The following is a 20,724-nucleotide window of genomic DNA, read 5'->3' on the forward strand; positions in this document are numbered from 1 at the left end:
AACAGCTGCCCGTGCAGGTAACCAAAAAGCATTTTGGCACATTGTCCATGGTAGCTTATATGTATTGTTACATTTTAGTCCTTTATTCAGACCCAGAATTTGGGTAGCTCAATTCCAAAACTTATACTTTAATGATAAATGCAATTTATCTCATTTTTTCACTGCTGACAAACTGTGAGTGGGAAGATCCAGGCCCAGATATAATCCCTTGCGACCTATGTTTATTAATCTGCAGATATAGAGAGATAACATACAGCAGGAAGCGGCGGTCCTAATGTCCTGGCGTGGGGCGGAGATTATTCCCATCCAAGTTTTACATTTACAGACCAACAAGTCTTATAGCCTACAAAAGATACTTTGACGTCAGATACTTGACAAATGCCTTGCATGGATAAATGGAAAAGAGGGTTTAGCCTAGCTGTTAGTGGGCTTTCGGACCAAGATCAGCACTATAGACCATCAGGCATATGCATCAAAGAAAATACCGGGAGCAAACGGGCAGAATCTCAGAATCTGGCCGTTTGCTCCCGGTATTTCAGCATTTGGGATGCATCATCCCAAATGCTGAAATCGCAATTTAAGGAATCTCTAAATAGCGATTCCTTAAATTGCTCCTGCATTTAAGGAATCCCAAAATGAGATTCCTTAAATGCAATGCATGAAACCCAAAAAAATAGCGATTTCGCTAATAGGGGGAGCAAATTACCATGAAGTTGAACTTCGTGGTAATTTGCTAAAACTTTGAAAAATGCACTTTTGTGCATTTTTCAAAGTTACATGTTGCTCACACACATGCCCTTAGGGCATGTGTGTGTGTAACATTCGTGCACAGGTCCATTTCAGGGGTGCAACAGGGTGTCCTTTGGACACCCTGGCACCCTTGAAATAGCGGAACATTACCGATTCGGTAATAGCTAATCGCTAATAAGGAATGGCTTCCCCATTCATTCCTATGGGCCTTTAGGCCCATAGGAATGAATGGGGAAGCCATTCCTTATTAGCGATTAGCTATTACCGAATCGGTAATAAGGAATCTTAAGGAATCGCTAATAACATTGAGATTCCTACATGCATCCCGTTTTGCGAGTCTTTAATAGCGATTCCTTAAAATTCGCTATTAAGGACTCGCAAAACATTACTTTGATGCATCTGCCAGTAAGTCTTCAGATGTTGTACAATTTATTGGAAAATCATCATACTAGGCAAAGGCCACTTATAAGTTGCCTGTAGGAAGCTGGCTCTTTATGTGATATATCAATAAGTTGATATACTGTATAAAGAATCTAGGGGCTCCCTTATGAGTGGACAGGGGCTTTCTATGCAATACTAAAGTTCTCTATTAGGGGGGGTAGAGTGGTCGAGCAGCCCTAGGCTTAACACAGAGGAGTTTAAGACAGTTGCAAAATACACACAATGATTAATAACTGACGTCGCGACTCGTGAAGTAGATCCATGCCAATTTATAAAAATGGCAAGTATCTTTATATATGTCTAGGTATCAGAGAAAATTTGTTCAGGTGAGTATGTTTTCAATATAAACATTCTCTCACTTTAATGTATTCCTATGGGAGGAAAAAGAAGTTCTGCAAACAGGTACAGTACATAGACTTACAGGACCAATCTCGCAGAATTAAGGTTAGTGGTGGTTAAGGTCCAAGGCAGCACCAGTAGGACACCACCAACAGTGGGGGGGGGGCTGCCTGGTGTGCAAAACTGCGTCAGGAGTCCAGTATGTTTTAATAGAGATCTTTCACTGCGGAAAAAGGCTGCAGGCCCCAACAGGGTGAACCAGCAGGGGGTTCAAGGCTTGCAGTGCTCTGGGACAGTGATGCCAAGGGGCCTCTTCTCCATGGCCTGGGGCGACGGATGCAGGTGTATCTTTAGGCGGCCAATTTCCTTATCGGGGGCAGTCACGGGGACCTGCGTGCAGCGGCTGCAGGCAACGTCGGGGACTCCACGAGGAGTGAGACCAGGCTGGAGTGGTACTCTGGAGCTCTGGGGAACCTTGTTGTCTTTGGTCGGCCACTTCAACTCGGACTGGAGTTGTCTGGTGCAGAGGTGACTTTGGGTGTCGGGTCTTTGGCTATTCCAGAGGCCTTAGAGTCTTCTTCTTTTAAACTGGTCCGCTGTTCACTGGAGGTGTTGGTCTTTATTGAAGGCAGGCAGACCTCCCAGGTTCTGAAGTCACTCAGCTGCACGACGATTCGACTTTGGCACAGAGTAGACGAAAACAGCAGAAAGGTGTGCTGGGCAGGGGCCAGGTCAGGTGCTCTCTTGTGCTTTTGCGGCTCTTCATACCCTTCTTCTCTGGTGGCAGGTGCTCTCCTAAATACAGAATGTAGGGGCTTTAAGAGGAGTGTTAGGTAGTAGCCAATGGGCTACTGACCATAGGGGTCTCTGCACCCCCTGTATGACCACATCCTGCAGGAAGTGGGCATAACCCTGTCCCAGCATTCCCAAGTATGCCATCACAAAGATGACTACTTCTGATAATTCGGGTCTACCTTGCCCTAGCCCACTTTAGAGGGGTACTAGCCTGGAGGTAGCATGCCTGCCTCGCTAGCTAATTTTCCCTCCTGTCCAGGTGCCAAGGGGCTCTGGATAGGGGGAGAGGGGTAGCGTCCTCTTCTTTGAGGGTAGACAGATTTGCTTTCCAAAAGGTGATGGCTTCTTTGAGCTTGCCAGCCTAAGGAGGCTAATCAGCTGGTTATTGTGTGGGAAGGGAGGGGATGTCTTACCCGCTGCCTGGATTTTGTTCTGGGCCTCCTGAGAGCAAAGGCCATCACCCTAGGAGGTCAGAAAAGCAGGGTGACTCATCTTACTTTCAGGGTTGCGTGATGGCTATGTACCCCAACTTTGTGCTATGACATGGAGGCGCTCACAGCCTGTGATTAGTTGCAAACTCATAGTATAAAGTTGCTGGAGGCGGCAAAGCCACACTTTTTCTTTCGCGCAGTCCTAGTGCGAAGTTAGTTGGGGAGCTGTTGGATGCAGCTGCACATTAAAGATGCTCTATGTGGCACATGGTTTCTGGGCAAGGCTTTTGTTTGATAACGTGGTGAATTCAGGTACCTGTAATGTTCCTTTGTTCACATTAAATTTACTGACCTAACTCCTCTTAATTTTTATTTGTAACACAAAATTAGACGGCTGGCACCTCCCGCTCTGTTGCTTGTCTCCTTTTTTAGGTTTTGCCTAGCCAATGCGTACGAAGTACGCATGTGCTAGGAAAAATCCTAATGAGTATAGTATGGGGGCTGGGAATCCGCCCCCGTCTTTCATTGGCTAGCTCCATAAATGGAGGCTAGCCATTGGAAGACACGTTTGTCCGTCAATGCAGGACCAGATTCGGGGGCGTTCCCGAGAATTTTTGGCTTTTGGCGACGTCAGCCGAAAGCCTGTCCTCGGGAACGCCCCCGAATCTGGTCCGGCATTGACGGCACCCGCCCTCATTGCAGCCGCCGTCATTTCTGGGATCCTGTTGGTGTAAATAAATAATAATATATATCCGGAGTGACGGGGGAGGAGTAGACGACGAGGGAAGAGGGTTGATGGTTGAGGCGAGTGGGTGAGATGCTCTGAAGGGACGAGATGCTGGTTGCAAGCAGGGATGTTGAGGTGCCAGTCACTTGAGAACTGATGGCTCTGAAAGGCCGAGGAATGTAAAAGATTCATCTTAGAGGCTTGAAGGGATGGGGCAGAGTCATGCATGCGCGAGGCTGGTGCTGATGCCTCTGAAAGCCTGGCTGGGTAGAAACAAGGTGCCGTTGCCTGGAGTGTACACAATTAATTCAGGCAGTGACTGCAAACAGGCTGAGTGAGTGCTGGAAGCGGCTTTCACTCCATCCTCTCAAAGGGGCGTGGTTTCAGGTGTTGTGCTGCAGCCTGAGCTGTGAGCGCATGACTCCCTGCCCCCCTCTCTCCTCCCGAAGATCCTTAATACTCGTTTAAGTTTCATTTCTCAGCATGGAGCTCGTTGTTGCTCCCTCCCTCTCACTTCCCACCCCTCCCTTCCTTCACCCTCTCGCTCTGTCTGTGTCTCGTGGCTTTTAGTTTGATTTCTCCATCTCTCTCACCTTCTAAATCCACTTTGTATCTGATTACCCCGAGTGCAGAGTGCAGAGTGTGACTATGTGTGTGTGGGTGGCTTTGCATGTGTGGCTCTGTGTGGGTGTAAAATGCAATAGGTCATGCATTTGCGAGCGATTAAGCTATTGGCATTGTAAATGACAAGGCCATTTATTTAACGATTATGCTATTGGCAATGTAAATGACAAGGCCATTTATTTATGATTTTAAAAAAAACACACCAAAAAAAATGTCATGAGCAATGCCAATAGCTCTACCTTTAATATTGCCGAGACCATTGCATTGTAAATGCTTGTTTACACTGTCACCCTGCCTCGTCAGTCCCTTCAACGCTCAGTTGGAAGTTGCCAAAACCCATTTTTGAACTTTAGACACGCAAATATCCGGTTGTATATTATTAGATATGTTGAGTAGCCCATCGAGTCTGTTTGTGTTTTTCCTTTTGATTTTCATGTTAAAAATGCGATTTTCGAGCAGCGGAAAACCCAGAAAAAACGTGAGTAGGCGGACTACTTGCTTGTAAAAAGGTTTCTGAACTTCCTAGTCAACTGCTATTAAACGCGTAAAGTGTATACATGTTGTATGTGGTCGTTTTTAGGGTGTGCAGGCAAAAATGGGGGTAAAATTGGGGTCTGCAGTGCTACACGGTGAGCTCTCCTAGATATCAAGTGTGTATGTTACTGTTTTAAACACATTTTTGGTCTGGCAATAATTGTCAGTATGGAACTAATTAAGTTCTATCAAGCCCTGTGTGTGGTGAGGAGGGGCCCTCAGTGTTACACATGCTTTTACGGAGGTTTAGGGACCTTGTTGCTTCACTGCTGATTGGGCTCTGAGACGACCATCCTGCCTAGTTGCCTGTTGTGAATGGGTATAAACAATAAACGTCCGATTATGGTGCCGGTTGGACCTATCCCCCTCAAGAACACAAAGAACCTACTGACATTTTCTACCTGAAATAGACCATCTAATTTGGAAAGACCACCCTGTGTCCTTCCTTATTTTATTTTCACCCAGTCACTAATCTCAAACTTATACTCCTTTCTCTCCATGCTCACATTTGTCCCCTTGCCTCCTACACCATTTCAACCTTTCAGCCATGCAGGGACCAATTTAGTACCAGGTAAGCATCACACATCTATTTAAATGGGGGTCGCAGTGTGTAGGGTTTTGCAGTGTGTGGGGGGGTCGCAGTGTGTGGGGGGGCTCTGTGTGGGTGTGTGTGGAGGGCTCTGTGTGGGTTTGTGTGGCTGTGTGTGTGGGGGGCTTTGTGTGTGTGTGTGTGTGGGGGGGCTCTGTGTGTGTGTGGGGGAGCTCTCTGTGGGTGTTTGTGTGTGTCATTGGCGAGAGATAAAGCTAGTTGCATTGTAAATGACAATGCCATTTATTTATGTTTTAAAAAAACACATAAATAAAAATAATGTCAAGAGCAATGCCAATAGCTCTAACTTTAACAAAGGCAAAACCATTGCATTGTAAATGCTTGTCATTTCCATGAAAGACGTGTCTACATAGGGCGGCTCGCGTCTTTCTGTCCAATTGACCGACTTTCTGGGTTGATTAATGACTATGTACCGGGACTTCACATTGTAACGCGCAGCAGCTGACAGTCTGTGATTGGTTATAAGCTCATAGTGTAAAGTTCCTGAAGGCAGCACAGTCGCTCTCTTTCATACAGTCTGTGTGAAGTAAGTTGGGGAGATATTGGACAGGACTGTACGTTAAAGATGCTCCAATACGTTGCTAACCGGATGGCTGTAAATTTCTGATAGAGTGTGAGGAAGACTCCTGAGCAGCTGTTCATGCTCTGATATGGCTCACCATTAAAAAATCTATCCATGGATTAAGGGTGATAGCTTTCAAGCCATTGGTTGATGTGTTAAAATTCGGAAACACCGGGGCATGACATTTCAATAGAATGTTCTGTAAAGTCGTCTGCATTCATTTTAGCATTGCTCTTCTGTCATCATTTACCTTCGTTGTCAGTTAGGGATCTCGAAGTCCGCTTTGTAACAGTTTAAAGTGTTTCCTCCTTATATATACGGTTCAAAGTATGTAGTGAAAAAAAAGCTTTGGCAAAGCCCATAGGCCTCGCCTACGAGTGTCGGTGTATTCATGGCTGAATGTAAAATACAGCTGCATGGTGTGGCCTTCCAAGCCATATGCTTTTTTAAATTGTTATTCAGCCATGCTGCAGGTCATTCATGCCGCTGTATAAAATGGCTAAAAAATGTTGGCAAAGCCAATAGGTCTTCTTTAGACGAGAGCTATTGGCTTTAGCGGTGCTTGTTCCAATATGCAGACAAGGGCCTGAAACGGTCCTACACTTCCTTTTATTTGTGATGCTTATAATATACCACGAAAAAAGTGGATTTATCCGATTTGTCTTCAGCTAGGAGTCAGACAACGTTTAGAGGCCTTAAGAATCCTTCGATAAAGCACCAACAAAGTTGTAGTCCACAGTGTCTCAGAATTCCTGACATCTGCGTGGAACATTTGTTAAAACAAATTCTGTGTACAGTGAGCTGATCTGTAACAAAGCTTTTTGATGTGCTACTTTAGACGTATCTGAAGAAAGATGCTGAAATTGATTCCATGTTTTATCGTATAGTTTGAAATTGTTGTTTTTATCCTATTACTTCTCTGTTTTATGGATTGCATTTCCGAAATAAACAAGAACATTTATGAATTATTTTAAATTGAATCATTAAAATGGTTTCTCAATAAAGGGATGTTGTGCAGTGTTGGTAGGATGTGTTTTAAGTTGTTTGCAGTGGAGAAGGAACCTACTTGTTTTGAAGAAGCCTTTGGAAGCAGGCAATATTTTCCTTTTAAATGTTTGTAACATTTTCAGTGACACTTTTACATGGCTAAATGATGGAATTCTCTGGCTCCACTTACATTTGTCACATAGTGCTTTAAAATACTGGTTGGGTGTGTGAGAAAGCCTTTGCACATAGTTTTAGAATCCTTAATCGCTCGTTTTAAGGCAGCACAGTGTTTCCACCACTTGAGATTGTAATTGCATTAGCAGGGAATAGTTGTGTATGTGCTTTACAGTGACGGAGCATTCACACATTTCATTGAGCAGTGAAGGAGTGTTGTGGGTCAGTGTTATTTATTCAGGTGGCGATAAAACAGTGTTTTGTAATCTGTGTTTGCTGGATTTCTGTGGGATATATTCTGCAGTGGAGGAGCGCCCATTGTTTTTGACTTGCGGATTTGGATAGCTATACTTTGTAGTCTTGTGTAGAAATGGCATCTTATGCTCTAATCTAATCATTCATCCTTTGTCATTTTAAGTGAAATTCATCAAACTTGTCTTATGATCCAGTTATGATTTCCTCTGGTGCTGCCATAATAACAGCTCGCATTGATTGAGCTTTTTTATCCATACATAAGGAAACATGTCTATAATATTGTGAGACTTTTATTAATATGGTCATGTCATTGTACGCCTCCCCTTCGGCTAGAATTGCCATCAACAGTTCGTTATCAGAACCATTCCTTCTCGAACAAGGAACTAAACAGGGTTGCCCTCTATCTCCCTCTCTATTCCTCCTGGCAATGGAACCTCTCCTCCGCGACATACAACAGAACGCTGAGATTAGTGGCATCAACTTCGGGGATAAAACTGTAAAACTGGCTGCTTACGCAGACGATATTCTGATAGTCACTGAAAAACCTGACACCTCTATAGCCGCACTGATGGATTCTATAGAATCATACTCTAAACATTCAGGCTACAAACTGAATCGAGATAAATCTGAAGTTAAACCCCTCAACATATTCACTAATAAAGAATCTTTAGGTTTATCAGGTCTAGTCTGGCAAAACAACTACATCAAATACCTGGGTATAGAATTTGGAAGCTCCATCATAGAAACCCTACTACATAATGAGAAACTCACTCTCGAAAAGATAAGAACTCAACTAGACGGATGGTCACCCCGCTTCATCACTTGGTGGGGTAGGCTGGAGACCATCAAGATGATGATTACACCGCTAGTAAACTATCTAATTACCATGCTCCCCTTAATGCTGTCTCAAGAATTTCATAATAAATTAGATAAAACTATTATCAATTTCATCTGGAAAGGGAGAAAGCACATATCAGCCTGCAAAAACTGAAACTAGATAAATCCATGGGCGGAGTCAACCTCCCTGACTTTAAAAGATATCAAATTGCCTTTCTAGCGAAACAAGGATCCTATTGGCTGTCCCCCCCCCAATGGACTACTCGCCGGAGTGGTTGGATGTCGAAAAAGCGCTTCTGGAAGGCATACCTCCCATCTCGATCCTTTCAATGAAAGCGAATCAGATCACATGTTCTAAACCCATATTTACCAACACCAAAATAGCCCTACTCAGAGTAGATAAACTGCTAGACTCAACGATCAGGAAATCTAGGTGGGAAGCGAACTGGAAAAACTCCTCAATCACCTACAAAGGTAAACCACTATTTAACCCGACCTGGATCAAGAAGGGAATCTTCTTCCCCCACCAACTCTGACAATGGCTACCCTCTACCCTTTACGAAAATCCAATCGAACTTTGGGATTGATAGTTCCGACTTCTACATATTCCTCAACGTTAAAACCGCCATTACAAAAGCGGGACTGACATCCAAACACCCAGCTCTTCCCTCACTCCTCTCCTCCCTAAATAAAATAGGCCACCAGGTCTCAAGGTTATACAAATTATTGAGCCTGCAATCATCAACATTGAATACCAATAACAATGCTATTCTGGTCGTCAGTCGCCTCCTTCTCCATCTCAGAGCTGGAGTGGTCCACGGCGTGGAGATCTTGCACAAGCCATAAAATAAGCCCTACATTATCACAAGCCAAGTTCTGGCTCATGCATAAAGTCTTCTGGACACCGGCTCGCCTATATGCACATAAACTCAGCCCATACGCATTCTGCTGGAACTGTAAGCGTGCAGAAGGAGCTCTAGAACACCTTATACTCCAATGCGACTGTGTTTCACTGTTTTGGGACAGGGTATTTGACTTCGTCCACAAAGTATTTAATATCTCACCTATCAAGGAACTCCCCTATCTTATTTTCGGATTTACTAAAGAGACCCAACTCCCAGAAATAGACAGGGCACTCCTTGACCTCCTCTTTACGGCAGCTGTGAAAGTCCTTCTAAATAATTGGAAGGACACCAAAAAGGCAAGCTATGCCTGCTGGCTAAACTGGGTGATTAACCTCCGAGGAGCTGATAACATCACTCTACAAAACACACCAGGGCGAACTTCACAAAGGAAACTTTGGAACTCACTAGATATCTACTTCAAAACCCACAAACCACCGTGAAACTTCATGCTCCCCGTTTCCTCCTACAGCTCCCGGGGGGCCGCTTATACTTTTGCACAGCTTAAATAACCAGTCACTCGTAACCGGGACTGCTAAAGCCGCATCGTGGTGGACATCTAAAGTCCAACTTCTTACATCTTACATCTAGCTTCTTACCTCTTACATCTCACCTCTAACCTTTATCCTCTCTTTCCTTTTTCTCCTTCTTCCTCTTATCTACTCTGTTCCTTTCCTTTCCATCTCCAATTCATTTGTATTGTAGCCCCTCAGGAACCCAGCATAGAAGGCTGCTTGGTGGTTTCGCATATTGTCTTCAAGATCGTCCCGAATTACCACCACCATGGGTCCTAATGCATTCCTATGCTGAATGATGTGTATTTACAAGCATCGATTGTATGTACATTGCAATTTATGATTTGTATGATATATACCCCTGAAACGTTCAATAAAAACTTTTGAAATAAAAAAATAATAATAATATTGCTCTCATTTTCCACAAATAAGAGATGAACCTCTCATCTGAAATATATGTCTGTTTGACTTTATCTGAGTTTTTGAGAGAAAGGTTAGAGCCCAGTTGTATCTAGCATTGCCATCTTTAAAGCCAGATGAATGCAGAGTGAAATTGACAGTTTAAATCCGGACTCGGACAGTCTTTCATATGTACTTGGTTTTATTGATTTGCAGGATATGTAAAAAGCTTTGGGAAATAGCACATAAAAACAAAGAAGATAAACAATAATTTAGCTACTAAGATTATCATTATCAACATCCTTAATGAATAACTTGTCTTAACTCTCGACCATAAAAAAGTAACTATTGTTCTTGGAGTAAGTAGCTCCTGTTTTACCTCGAGCTCTTTTCTTTCAGATTTTGAACTAATGCATGTAGATGAGTTTATTGATCAGCTCCTCCACAGTGAACGTGTTTGTGATATCATTTTACCACGCTTGCAGGTATGTATTTTGTGGTTGCTGGGTATGTATACAATTGTTACAAGTAGGTTGCTAAGCATATGATTTCTCCCATTGGAGAAAAACAACTGCATTGTTCATACACCCATTTTGTTGAATAGTTTGCAAGCTACCACTGACATACATTTTAAACTTACTTTCAATAGAGGAACTCTTCATCAGGATTTGAACAGCTCAGTAGCAACCTAGGATTACATATACACAGAGTTTTTAGATATTGTGGTTACTCCTACATCCATTTCTTCTAACTTTTTAAACTTTTTAAGAGTCCTTCAAATCACTGGAGGAAGAACTGGTAACTGTACCTCATAAGTGACTTTGAGGCTCAAAAGGAACATATTGTATCTAGTAGATACCTGTTATTCGGTGACCGGAAGCCCCAGTGGGTAAATGTGAGCATCACAATACACGTGTTATGTTATCTTTACAAGCTACTTTCCTAGAACACTGTGACCCCTCCCCACGCAGCGCGTTGAATCCAGAAACACCATTGTTTTTTGGCTGCTACAAATTATAGCCACTTTCCACTCTCTTTAGCTGTCTTTCATTATTGATGCACTGTCTCTTTGAACTGGTAAGACCTCTTGGGTAAGTAGCTCTTCTCAAAGATCATAGATTTTCCTTTACATATTAATCTCCAGCGCATGAGACACAATCGGAGATATTCAAGAGGATGCTTTAAACTTGGTTCCTAAGTCTCCAGGACATATCCTAGTTGAGAGAGAATGTTATTTAGCTCAGTTAATGTATCTTTGTCTAACATTTCTGATACTTTAGAGTTAAACAGCTATGCAATGAAAGTGCTGATTGACCACCTTGATGGTGACCTTGCCTGTGCAGTGCCTTCTCTGTTGTTCATTTGTCCTGTTTGAGCAGTAAATGGTCAATAACTCAGTCAATAAATGCACCAATGTGTGTTGAGACACTGCAGCCCTTAATTAGGAGGCACCTTTAAACTATATTTTTTTCCTGTGTCCTCTAGATTAAAGAGGTTAAATCATTTGGTCTGGTTAATGTATGTTATTAGTCTTCTACATGCCAGCTTTGGCCTGTTGTATTGTACAGTTGGAAAGAAACTCTTGGTCCATTTTATCCCTCAAATGGTAGCGCTAGGCAGATAATAATGTGGGTGTTGTTCTTTGAGCTTTGCATTGTATCCATGGCGGCTCTGCCTATTTTGTACCTTCTTATCATTTAAATGATGGGTCTTGTACAATGCATTCTTCAGAAATGATCACAGGTAGTCCACCTCCCCCTTTTCTGTTGTTAATCTAAGTTTCTTCATTGTAGAATTCTTTAAGTGTATACCCTGAGCCCAACACTATTTAATTCCTCTGGCTTCTCGCGCTCATTTTTTTTCAGCTTCACCTGGATGTTTTAGGTTGATTGGACCCAAATCATTGTTTATTTTAATGATGATCTGAGACTACTTGCATGTCTACTGTTGTTCTGTGGATGAAGAACAGTTCTTTGCAGTTAACCATAGAGAAACAATAGAAGTCCTATTTTTTAAGAGGATTCTCTTCCTAAGGTCTGCCAATTGGTGGCCAACTGATCTAGCACTATTACAACTCCTTTGCCTGCTAAAAATCTTGGAATCCTTTTTGACAGTAACCTTTTTTCAAAAGCCAAATTAACAAGGTTGCCTTCTGCTTTTACTATAGAACTTGTCTAAATTTGAATAGAAAAGTAAACAAATTGTAAAAAAAAAAAAAAAGTGGGGGTAGACGCCACGCTAAAGCGGCGCTTTAAAAAGGCCGTGCTGTGTCTGACTGGATATAAACGAAGCAGCCGAACAGCATGACATACCTGCTTCAGCAAGACATTAATTAAGTAAATAGTTCTACCAAACTGCTAATGAAAGCTAGAGAGTAAGGTCGCATGTAAGAGTGGCTGTCATCACGGGAGGTAACAGGGGAGAGGAGGTACTAAGGAGGGACTACTAAGCCTATTGACAAATCAAAAGGCATCACTTACAAAGGACAGGAAGAGGAGCCAATTGTGAAGGTGGGCTGAACATAGGCAGTGCTTAATTCCCATATGCCTAATCTCCTTGTGTTTGCTTTGTTCGCCCTAAGTTGGGAGGGTATGCCCAGACGTGGGTACTTTGCTTACTTTGCCACTGGATTCAAGCTAGCCTGGCTGATGAGGGCTGTTAGCCCGAAACCGGTCCCAGGATGCTTGTTTCCGGTCCAGGGAAGACATGGCTTGGCAGTTTGCGCTTGACTGTTCCCATGAGGCACAGGGTCAAGACTGATTTGCATACAGCTGTGTCTGAACTGGGGTGGAGAAGTGAGATAAAGAACGATGATGGATTCAACCCAGATCTGTGACTGGGGGTGAGTGTGAGTGTCTGAAAAGTTTCAGCGCTCCGTCCATCATCTCCTTGTATTTGCTTCATATCCTTAATACAGCATGTGTCGAAGAGACAGCACAAGCGCTCCCTAGGTGGGACCTAAAAATAGGTAAGCAAATCTTAATCACGCAACATGAGTAACTAACAATGTGGAGAACTAGAGCGCAGTGCTATTTTATTATTGGTGTGGGATGTAACAATTAGTGGCCTGTTTGGTAAGCCATAATCCTTTCTTTGATATATCCTGCCATCTTACCTAAGGATGCTGCCACAAAGATGGTGCTCTCTTCCAGTGAGCTGTCGCAAAACAATCAAAGAAGTTACCACACTTATAGCCTTGATTACTGCACCTCCTTATCCCAAGACTGTATTAGCCTGGCTTCAGCTTATTCATAATACCCATGCTAGATTCTTTCTATGTCTTCCACCTTCCACGCTTCTTCACCGGCTGCTGGTGGCAAAAGGAGTGGTATTCAAGGCACACTGTATGTGTCATCATTCGCTTGTGTGAAAAGACCCTCTCCTCATCCGGCAGGACACATAATCTTATTTCCTGAGTGCACTCTAAACTGCTAAGCTCATCTGATCATAGTCCTGATAATTAGGAAAGCGTGCCAAGGTGGAAGGTCCTTCCCATATATGTTGGAATTGTCTCTCTGTAAATGTTCGAGCTGAGGCTAATTATTATAATTTTCGGAAAAAATATAAACCAGACTCTCCTCTGTCTTTTCAGTGCAATTCCTCAGCACCGGGATGCCCTAGAAAAGTAGTACTGGGTTCCTCAAGTCCGAAATATTAATAGTGCACAAAGTGTACCTGGGGCTTAAAAGTTGGGTGTTTCATACAGGCATCACTAAATGATTGCAACTCTCACATGGATAACTTAAAAGCATGTTTTCAGGCATGCGATGGCAGCCTGAATTGCTTTAATCCAGGCTGCAGTAAGTCAATATCGAAGTAAGCCTTTTTGATGTGATGAAAACTCACTTCTAACAGTGACTGTCACCCCTAGTACTGCCTGGAAGCCCACAGGAACTCAGTTCCTGATGTGTAGAAGTGGGTTATGTCCATGGACTAACAATTGTACCTGTTGGAGCATTTTTTTAATTTTCTTTAAAAATCTTGGGCCAGATGTAATGAAGTTTTTGCGGGCGCAAATGGGTTTTAGACCGGTTTGCGACCGCAAAAAACGCGTGGCCCATGTACTAATCCTGTTTAGTGAGTCGCAAAATAGGATTAGCGATTCGCTATTAGGAAGGTGCGTTCCAAGGGCGTCCCTTCCTAACATCAACTCCTGAAGCTATGTATGACCGTTTTGCGACTGCGATTGCAAAACAGTCGCAGTTTACCACCCTTCACAGAAGGGTAGTAAACCAGTTGCAAACGGGAAGGGGTCCCGAGAGGACCTCGTCCCCTTTGTGAGTGGCTCTCAAAATATTTTTAAGGGCAAGCAGTGGTTCTAGGGACCACTGCCTGCCCTTAAAAAATGAAACTAAAAAGTTATTTTTTAATTTTTTTTTATTTTCAAAGTTTTATATAGCGCGAACAAGATCTTTGCAGATATCAGAGCGCTTTACAGAGAGGAGGGGTAAAGGGAAACAAGAGGGTGATTAAGCAGACTTTTGTTACACTAAAGATAATAGGTAGTACGTGAGTAACAAAATAAGATCGCAATCAAATAAAAGCATAATACATGTAGATAATCAAATAAACAGCTAATACAGAGTCGGTGTAAAGTCTTAACTCGGAAAAAAATAGAGTTCAGGTGAATTTAGCCATTAGTATGGCTTTTACTTCTTTCTTAAAAAATGCAGTGGAGGAGATCAGCCTCGTTTCGGGCGGGAGTGCATTCCGATCCTAGGTGCCATTCCTTCAAGTGGGGGATAGGGAGGATCCTTGTCGGACACCTAATGTTACAGGTACAGATGAGGACAACACGTTGTTGATCTTGAACTTCTGAGACCGGTTATGTAAGAAGGAAGTGAACTATTTCAGAACAGTCCCAGATAGACCCATTCTGGTGTTTAACAGCTCAAGTAGGTTCTCATGTTTGACGGTGTCAAATGCTGAGGAGAGATCAAGTAGGATGAGGAGGCAGGAGTCATTGTGATCAAGGATTTGGAGGGCCTCATCAATTATGTGCGTCATAGCCGTTTCCGTACTGTGCCTTGCTCGGAAGCCTGAATGATGAGGGTTGAGGCGGTCAAACTGATTAATGTGTTTTGTCAGTTGGAGTTGTACGCATTTTTCCAGCAGTTTGGCCAGGGTGGGGATATTGGTGATAGGGCGGTAATTGTTTAGGTCGGCCGGGTCAGCTGTAGGTTTCTTGAGTATAGGCGTGACATGCCCTATCTTGAGGGAGTTTCATTTAAATTTTTTTTTTTTTTAAAGCATCAAGTTTTCCTTTAAGGAAAATGTGCTGCATTTAAAAAAAGACTGCTTAATTTAAATGCCGACCTTTCAGGGGTCTCCTACTAGAACCACCTCCACCACAACCTGCTGAAGTTGAAATCATATTGTGATATATCACTGGACAATAATGTTGTTACACAGGTTTATGACATACATGTATGGACTTGATGGGTATTTACTAAGGGTACTCCATTGTTTTACGTACATAGGTAATGACTCTCCAAAAAGTGCTGGTGCGGAATATCAACTCATCATTGTTCAAAGTTAGCAGTATCAAGTAAGACTGTTCCAAAGAAAGTGGTCAATGCTTCTTAAAATATGGAACTAGAAACCATTTAATGTATTTTAGATAAAATTTACAAAAGAAGAAAAAATGTAAATCATTTTGTAAACTCATACCATCACATGGGCACAATTTATCTTCAGATCTTATTGATGAAGAACCTAATGGGAAACATAGTAAAAATCTAACAGTGCCTGCCCTTAAACGGAACAGAAGTGATCTTTCCCAGTTTGTCATTGGCAATGTAAGATACAATGGATTTGGTTGTATATACAGATCTTTATTCACATAAGCCTGGATAGTTGATTTAGTTAGCTCCCTCGCCAAACTATCTTTACTGTAAAGTGCGTACAGTGCAAACTTTATTTCATTTTTGTCTTTAGGCTCAATCATGCCGGGGTCAAAGAAAAGATGACCTTTACCCACACTGCTCAATTTATTAAGAACTCCAGAGAGCCAAGGGATTGTCATCCCTTTCTCACAATTCAGACAGTCTCTTATGATTTCATGGGTTAGGGAGGCCAATTTATTTCTCCAAATAGCCAGCCAGAACATGGCCGGTCTCGATGCTATAAAATCCGATGTGTCATACAAATTCAATTTGCAATGACAAATGTACTCTGAGGTAGAAATAGGGGCTCCAAGGATTTTCCTACAGAAACGATTTTCCTCGGTCTTTACCCAGACCCCATATCTCAGCCCCATATGTTGCTACTGGGACGCACTGTAATTTAAAAAAAAAATTAAATTGCTTTTGTTGCACCTACTTTCTTGGACCGTCGAAGGCTAAGAATAGAATTAATGGATTTTGAGAACTTGCTCGTGGCGTGGACCAAATGTCCACTCCACGAGCCGTTCGCAGCAAAAACCATTCCTAAATAGGGGAAAGTATTAGTGGAATAGAGTCTGTCTGATCCCACCGAGATAACACTAAGCTGTTTTTTCCCCGGGCCACAAGGCATGTTAAAAGATTTTTTTAAATTTACTTTAAGATCTAGGTTATCCATATATTGTGCAAAACTTTTGACCAAGCTACGTAGAGCGTTTCGTGTGAGGCCCATAAGCACCGCGTCATCTGCGTAAAGCAGAGTCGGTAATAGCCCCCCTCCCTTATTTTTGGGACATCGGTAGTTGCCTGTTTTAAAAATGTATTTAGTCCATTAATATAAATATTGAACAGGGGTGCTAAAACGCACCCCTGCCTGACTCCTCTTTCTACTTTTATGTGCCCTGATATTTCCCCCGCCATCCCGATCCTTACTTGTGCTTTTGTGTCGGTATGCTGGTAGGCCAAAAAGTGTACAAGGGGCTCTTCTAGGCCATAATCTAAAAGAATGGACCACAATTTAGACCTATTTACTAGGTCGAATGCGGACAATAGGTCCATAAATGCTAAGTAGATTGGAGAGGACCTAGCAATTGTATATTTGCCAATTACTAAATTTAAGTTAAGGCATTGCTCTGTCGTCCCAACCCCACTTCTAAAACCCATTTGACAAGGGTCTAAACCCCCTGTGTCATCAACCCAGTCATTTATTCTATTATGTAGCACTCGCCCCAACATTTTCAAAGTGTTATCTAAAAGTGAGATAGGTCTATAATTTGCTGGATCTGTTCTCTCCCCTTTCTTGTATATCGGCACTATTATGCTTGTAGACCATGTGTCTGGCATTGGCACTAATGGTAAACTGTTAAAAACATTTTTTAAAATAGGTGCCCAAAGTTCAGGTTTCCATTTAATGATGTCTATCGGGAGGCCATCTGGCCCAGGGGCTTTATTGCAAAGGCTTTGTTTGATAGCCGCGATCACCTCACCTAAGCTGATCTCTAAGGGGCCATTAAGATCCTACTTGAGCAATGAAGGGGTAGGGATCGGTTGGAGTTAAGCCAGTGTTGGACTTTGTTTTTTAGTGACCAACTGGATTCATCTATATGGTCCGCCCCCTCTGGAACCCCAGTCATAACTACTACTAGTGGACTTGCTTCTGGGGGCAAATTAACTATGGGCTTACGCTCTTTTACTCCCCTGTTCAAATCCCTTTTGGGGATTGTTGGAGAGGCCTTAGGTGGGCTATCTTTATGCCTGGTAGGCACAGCAGAGTTTACTGATTTAACTGCTGTTTTATTGACTTGAGCTACCGGGGTCTTTGGCTTAGCATTTATATTTTCTGCTTGTACAATCGTTTTCTTAGGTAATGAGTCTACCTGTTTATTGTTTCTAGGTTTTGTCCCCTCAGCCATTATTGCCCCATGATTAGGTGTGTCTATGGGTGCATTTTTGGAGAGGGCGCTCAATTCGGCCAGTTGTTTTTCTATATGTAGGAGTCAAGTCTCTATTGGGGACAAATAGATATTAAAAAGCTCCCCAATTTTTGCTAACAGTTTACTATTTTTATCGCAGTGGTTACATGTTCCCCCCCCCCCCCCCCCCGCGTACCCAAACCCTCTACACTTTCTGTGTCCAGAACTTTGTTTGTTACCTCTGGGTGTGGTTTCCCATTGCCATTCTTTGCGGTATGATCTAACCCTTTCACATACTTTTTCTTTGTCGCACATTTCTCCTTAACCGTTGGCGCCTTTGCCTGTTTCTTTTGTTTCTGTATAGCACCCTCCCTCCTACCCTTGACTGTCTGTTGCTTGTATCATCTGGCGTAAGATTAATAACTAATTCTGGGGACCTTTCTAAGGACAAACTTAATTGTGAATCCAACAGAAGTTGCGACGCTGACAGGTCAACTATGTTTCGCATGCTATGTACTTCTGCCCGGACATCTACCAGAGAACCTGCATCCTGAACTTGTGCTGGGGTTCTGGCTAATGCAAGAGGTCCCAAAGATGAGCGCATAGCCAGCGCTAGATCTTGAGAAACTCTGCGCTCCAGAAGAATAATGCCTTGATCAATAGCTTCATTTGCCCTTGTGATAAAGTTGTCCAAAGGACCTATAATCGGAGCCCCACCCACAGCCGTTTTGCTTCTACTACCCCTCGTGGACATGGTGTACAATAATGTAAATATATACTTAACAAATAGTAGCTTGTACAATACAGTTCAATATGTAAAGCATACGTACAGATTGTCTGTGGGCGAAGTTGAAAAGAATGAATAAATAAATAAATAAAGAGAGCGGGCCCGGTCCGGTCTCACACTGTCTTTAACGGGCCCGAAACTGACCCGCCCTTCGCCCGGTGGCTGCCGCGCGCGACTTGCAGGGCGAGAGGCGTTCCTCGTTTTTCTGGCGCCTCCGGGCGCCCTGGTGGCGTCACTCACGCGCCAGTGGCCGCCGGGGCACCTGGGGATTATAGTCCCTGCCCCTCGCGGCGGCACTGGCGCTGCAAGTTGTTCTTCTCACGGCAATTGAAGCAGGGACCCAGGACAACAGCAAGCCGTTCCCCTCACGGCGCAAAGTAAGTAGTATGCGTCCTCCACACACTCAACAAAGGCTCCCCACTTTGGTGGGAACTTTGTCCTAAAGCACTAGTCCTGTCTCCTTCAAAACAACTAACTAACACAGTCTGTCAAACTCTTAGGAATGAGGAACTGGGTTTCCCACTTGAATGTTCTTATCTGAAACACAGTTAAACATTTCTTATACTTAATCCAAATGTTATTAGATACACTTCTAGTTCATAACAAACTTAACAGTAAGCCGCCTAATTGAATAAAACATGGTTCATACACTCTTGCAGCCACAATTGTCATTAGTTGTTTTTCATATATCTTTCCTTCTTTTATTCGGAATGTGGTACTGATGTAGGAAGTGGTGCATTAAGTGTTTTTATATAACTAGATTTTCACCATTCATGTTTGAAAGGTGGGTGTGGTTCTCTGTCCAAAATTGTTACATTGATTTAGAATGTGTTGGTGATTGAGAGGAGTTAATATACAACATGATGGCTACGGTTAGGTTTAAGATTATGAATTCTTTTCACAGATTAAACATTAAATTGATTTAGGGGTAGGGGAATATTCAATGTAACAAATGTAATAGGCGGTGTTTCTCAGAATCTGCATCTAGAGCCAGGTGGATGCGCCTACTGACCCATATAGACTTGTTTGATCACTCTTAACCTAGCAAGGGACAACTTGGTAACCTATGTGATCAGCAAAATGACTTCTCTGATATAGGCTTTTTAAACATCTATTCCTTTAGAAACGCTATGTCTTGGAAGAAGCAGAATTGCTGGACACTCGAGTCAGTGCCCTGGAAGAAGATATGGATGATGTAGAGTCCAGCGAGGAGGAGGAGGAAGAAGAGGAGAAGGTTGGTTCATCTGTTTGAATAGTGGTTAGCCAAGATGTCTTTCATTAAGTAAATTCTCCAACAAGGCACAAGTAGGAATGTATGACTCCGGTTCTCGAAAGGGGGCAACCGTAACTTGAGTCACACTAAATTCATTCAGAGAAAAACAAATACTTTTTATGCTGAATGTTGATCTATCTTTCAACCTGTTTGCAGGCACATGGTCATTTTAACCCCAAAACATTATAAGGCACCATTTTAGCCTTGTGTATACAAATGTACTTTCCCTGCTTCTAGTTTTATTGCATAGCCGTAAACCAGTGAATCGTTGGCCCACATTTTCATGTCTGTATGCTAGACATTCAGAATGAATTTCAAGTTATCTAGTGATTTATGGCAACCTTTCAGTGCAAGAAGTAGGGACATTGTTAAAAAAGTTTAATGCCTCTGTTATCAGTCTTAAAAAGTTAAATGCCTATGTTCTTTGACAAAAGCATAGTTGTACTGGACCACTGAAACTGAACATGAAGCTTTTGTTAGAAGAAGAGCCTCCCACCATTTCTGTTGGTGTGTTGTGATAAAATATTTCTACATGTGGCTTGTTTTCTTATCACTTACACCAGTCCCCTTCTATGTTTATTCAAAGACCATTATGATGCAATAATCGCAGTGTTTCCTGTTCATTTGGGCAACTTTTTCCCGACTAACCTAATCTATTTTATTCTATTTCCCTATTTTAGTCAACTTTCAGTAGAAACGATCTATTTTTCATGACAATCTATGCACCACACAACTCTTGCTCTCACCTGGCAACCTGCTAGTATGCCTTTTGCCCCAGAAATGAAATGGAAACAAAAGTTGTGATCTGTGGTTCTTCAATTGGAAATCGTCTGACTCCTCACAAGTGATGCATGCGTGCTGTCTGTCTGATCCAAGTTTCTTAAGCCAAATGCTAACAGCTGTGGTGATCAAGGTATTAAAATGTGTCATGCCAAGCAAAATGCCACATTGAACTATGGCTGTTTTTGCAATCTTTTAAAGTCTTGA

General features: G+C 42.6%; 1 protein-coding gene across 1 annotated transcript in view; it reads left to right on the plus strand.

Moving 5' to 3' along the window:
* PRPF38A (pre-mRNA processing factor 38A) overlaps nt 1-20,724 on the plus strand; it is a 144,241-nt gene that overhangs the window by 84,928 nt on the left and 38,589 nt on the right. Inside the window, exons 4-5 of the mRNA XM_086952442.1 lie at nt 10,282-10,367; nt 19,588-19,698. Coding sequence (XP_086808568.1) covers nt 10,282-10,367; nt 19,588-19,698 — 197 coding nt within the window. The remainder of the gene's footprint in view (nt 1-10,281; nt 10,368-19,587; nt 19,699-20,724) is intronic.

The sequence above is a fragment of the Lissotriton vulgaris genome, chromosome 1_1, assembly GCF_964263255.1.
Source record: "Lissotriton vulgaris chromosome 1_1, aLisVul1.2, whole genome shotgun sequence".
In the NCBI taxonomy this organism is placed as follows: domain Eukaryota; kingdom Metazoa; phylum Chordata; class Amphibia; order Caudata; family Salamandridae; genus Lissotriton; species Lissotriton vulgaris.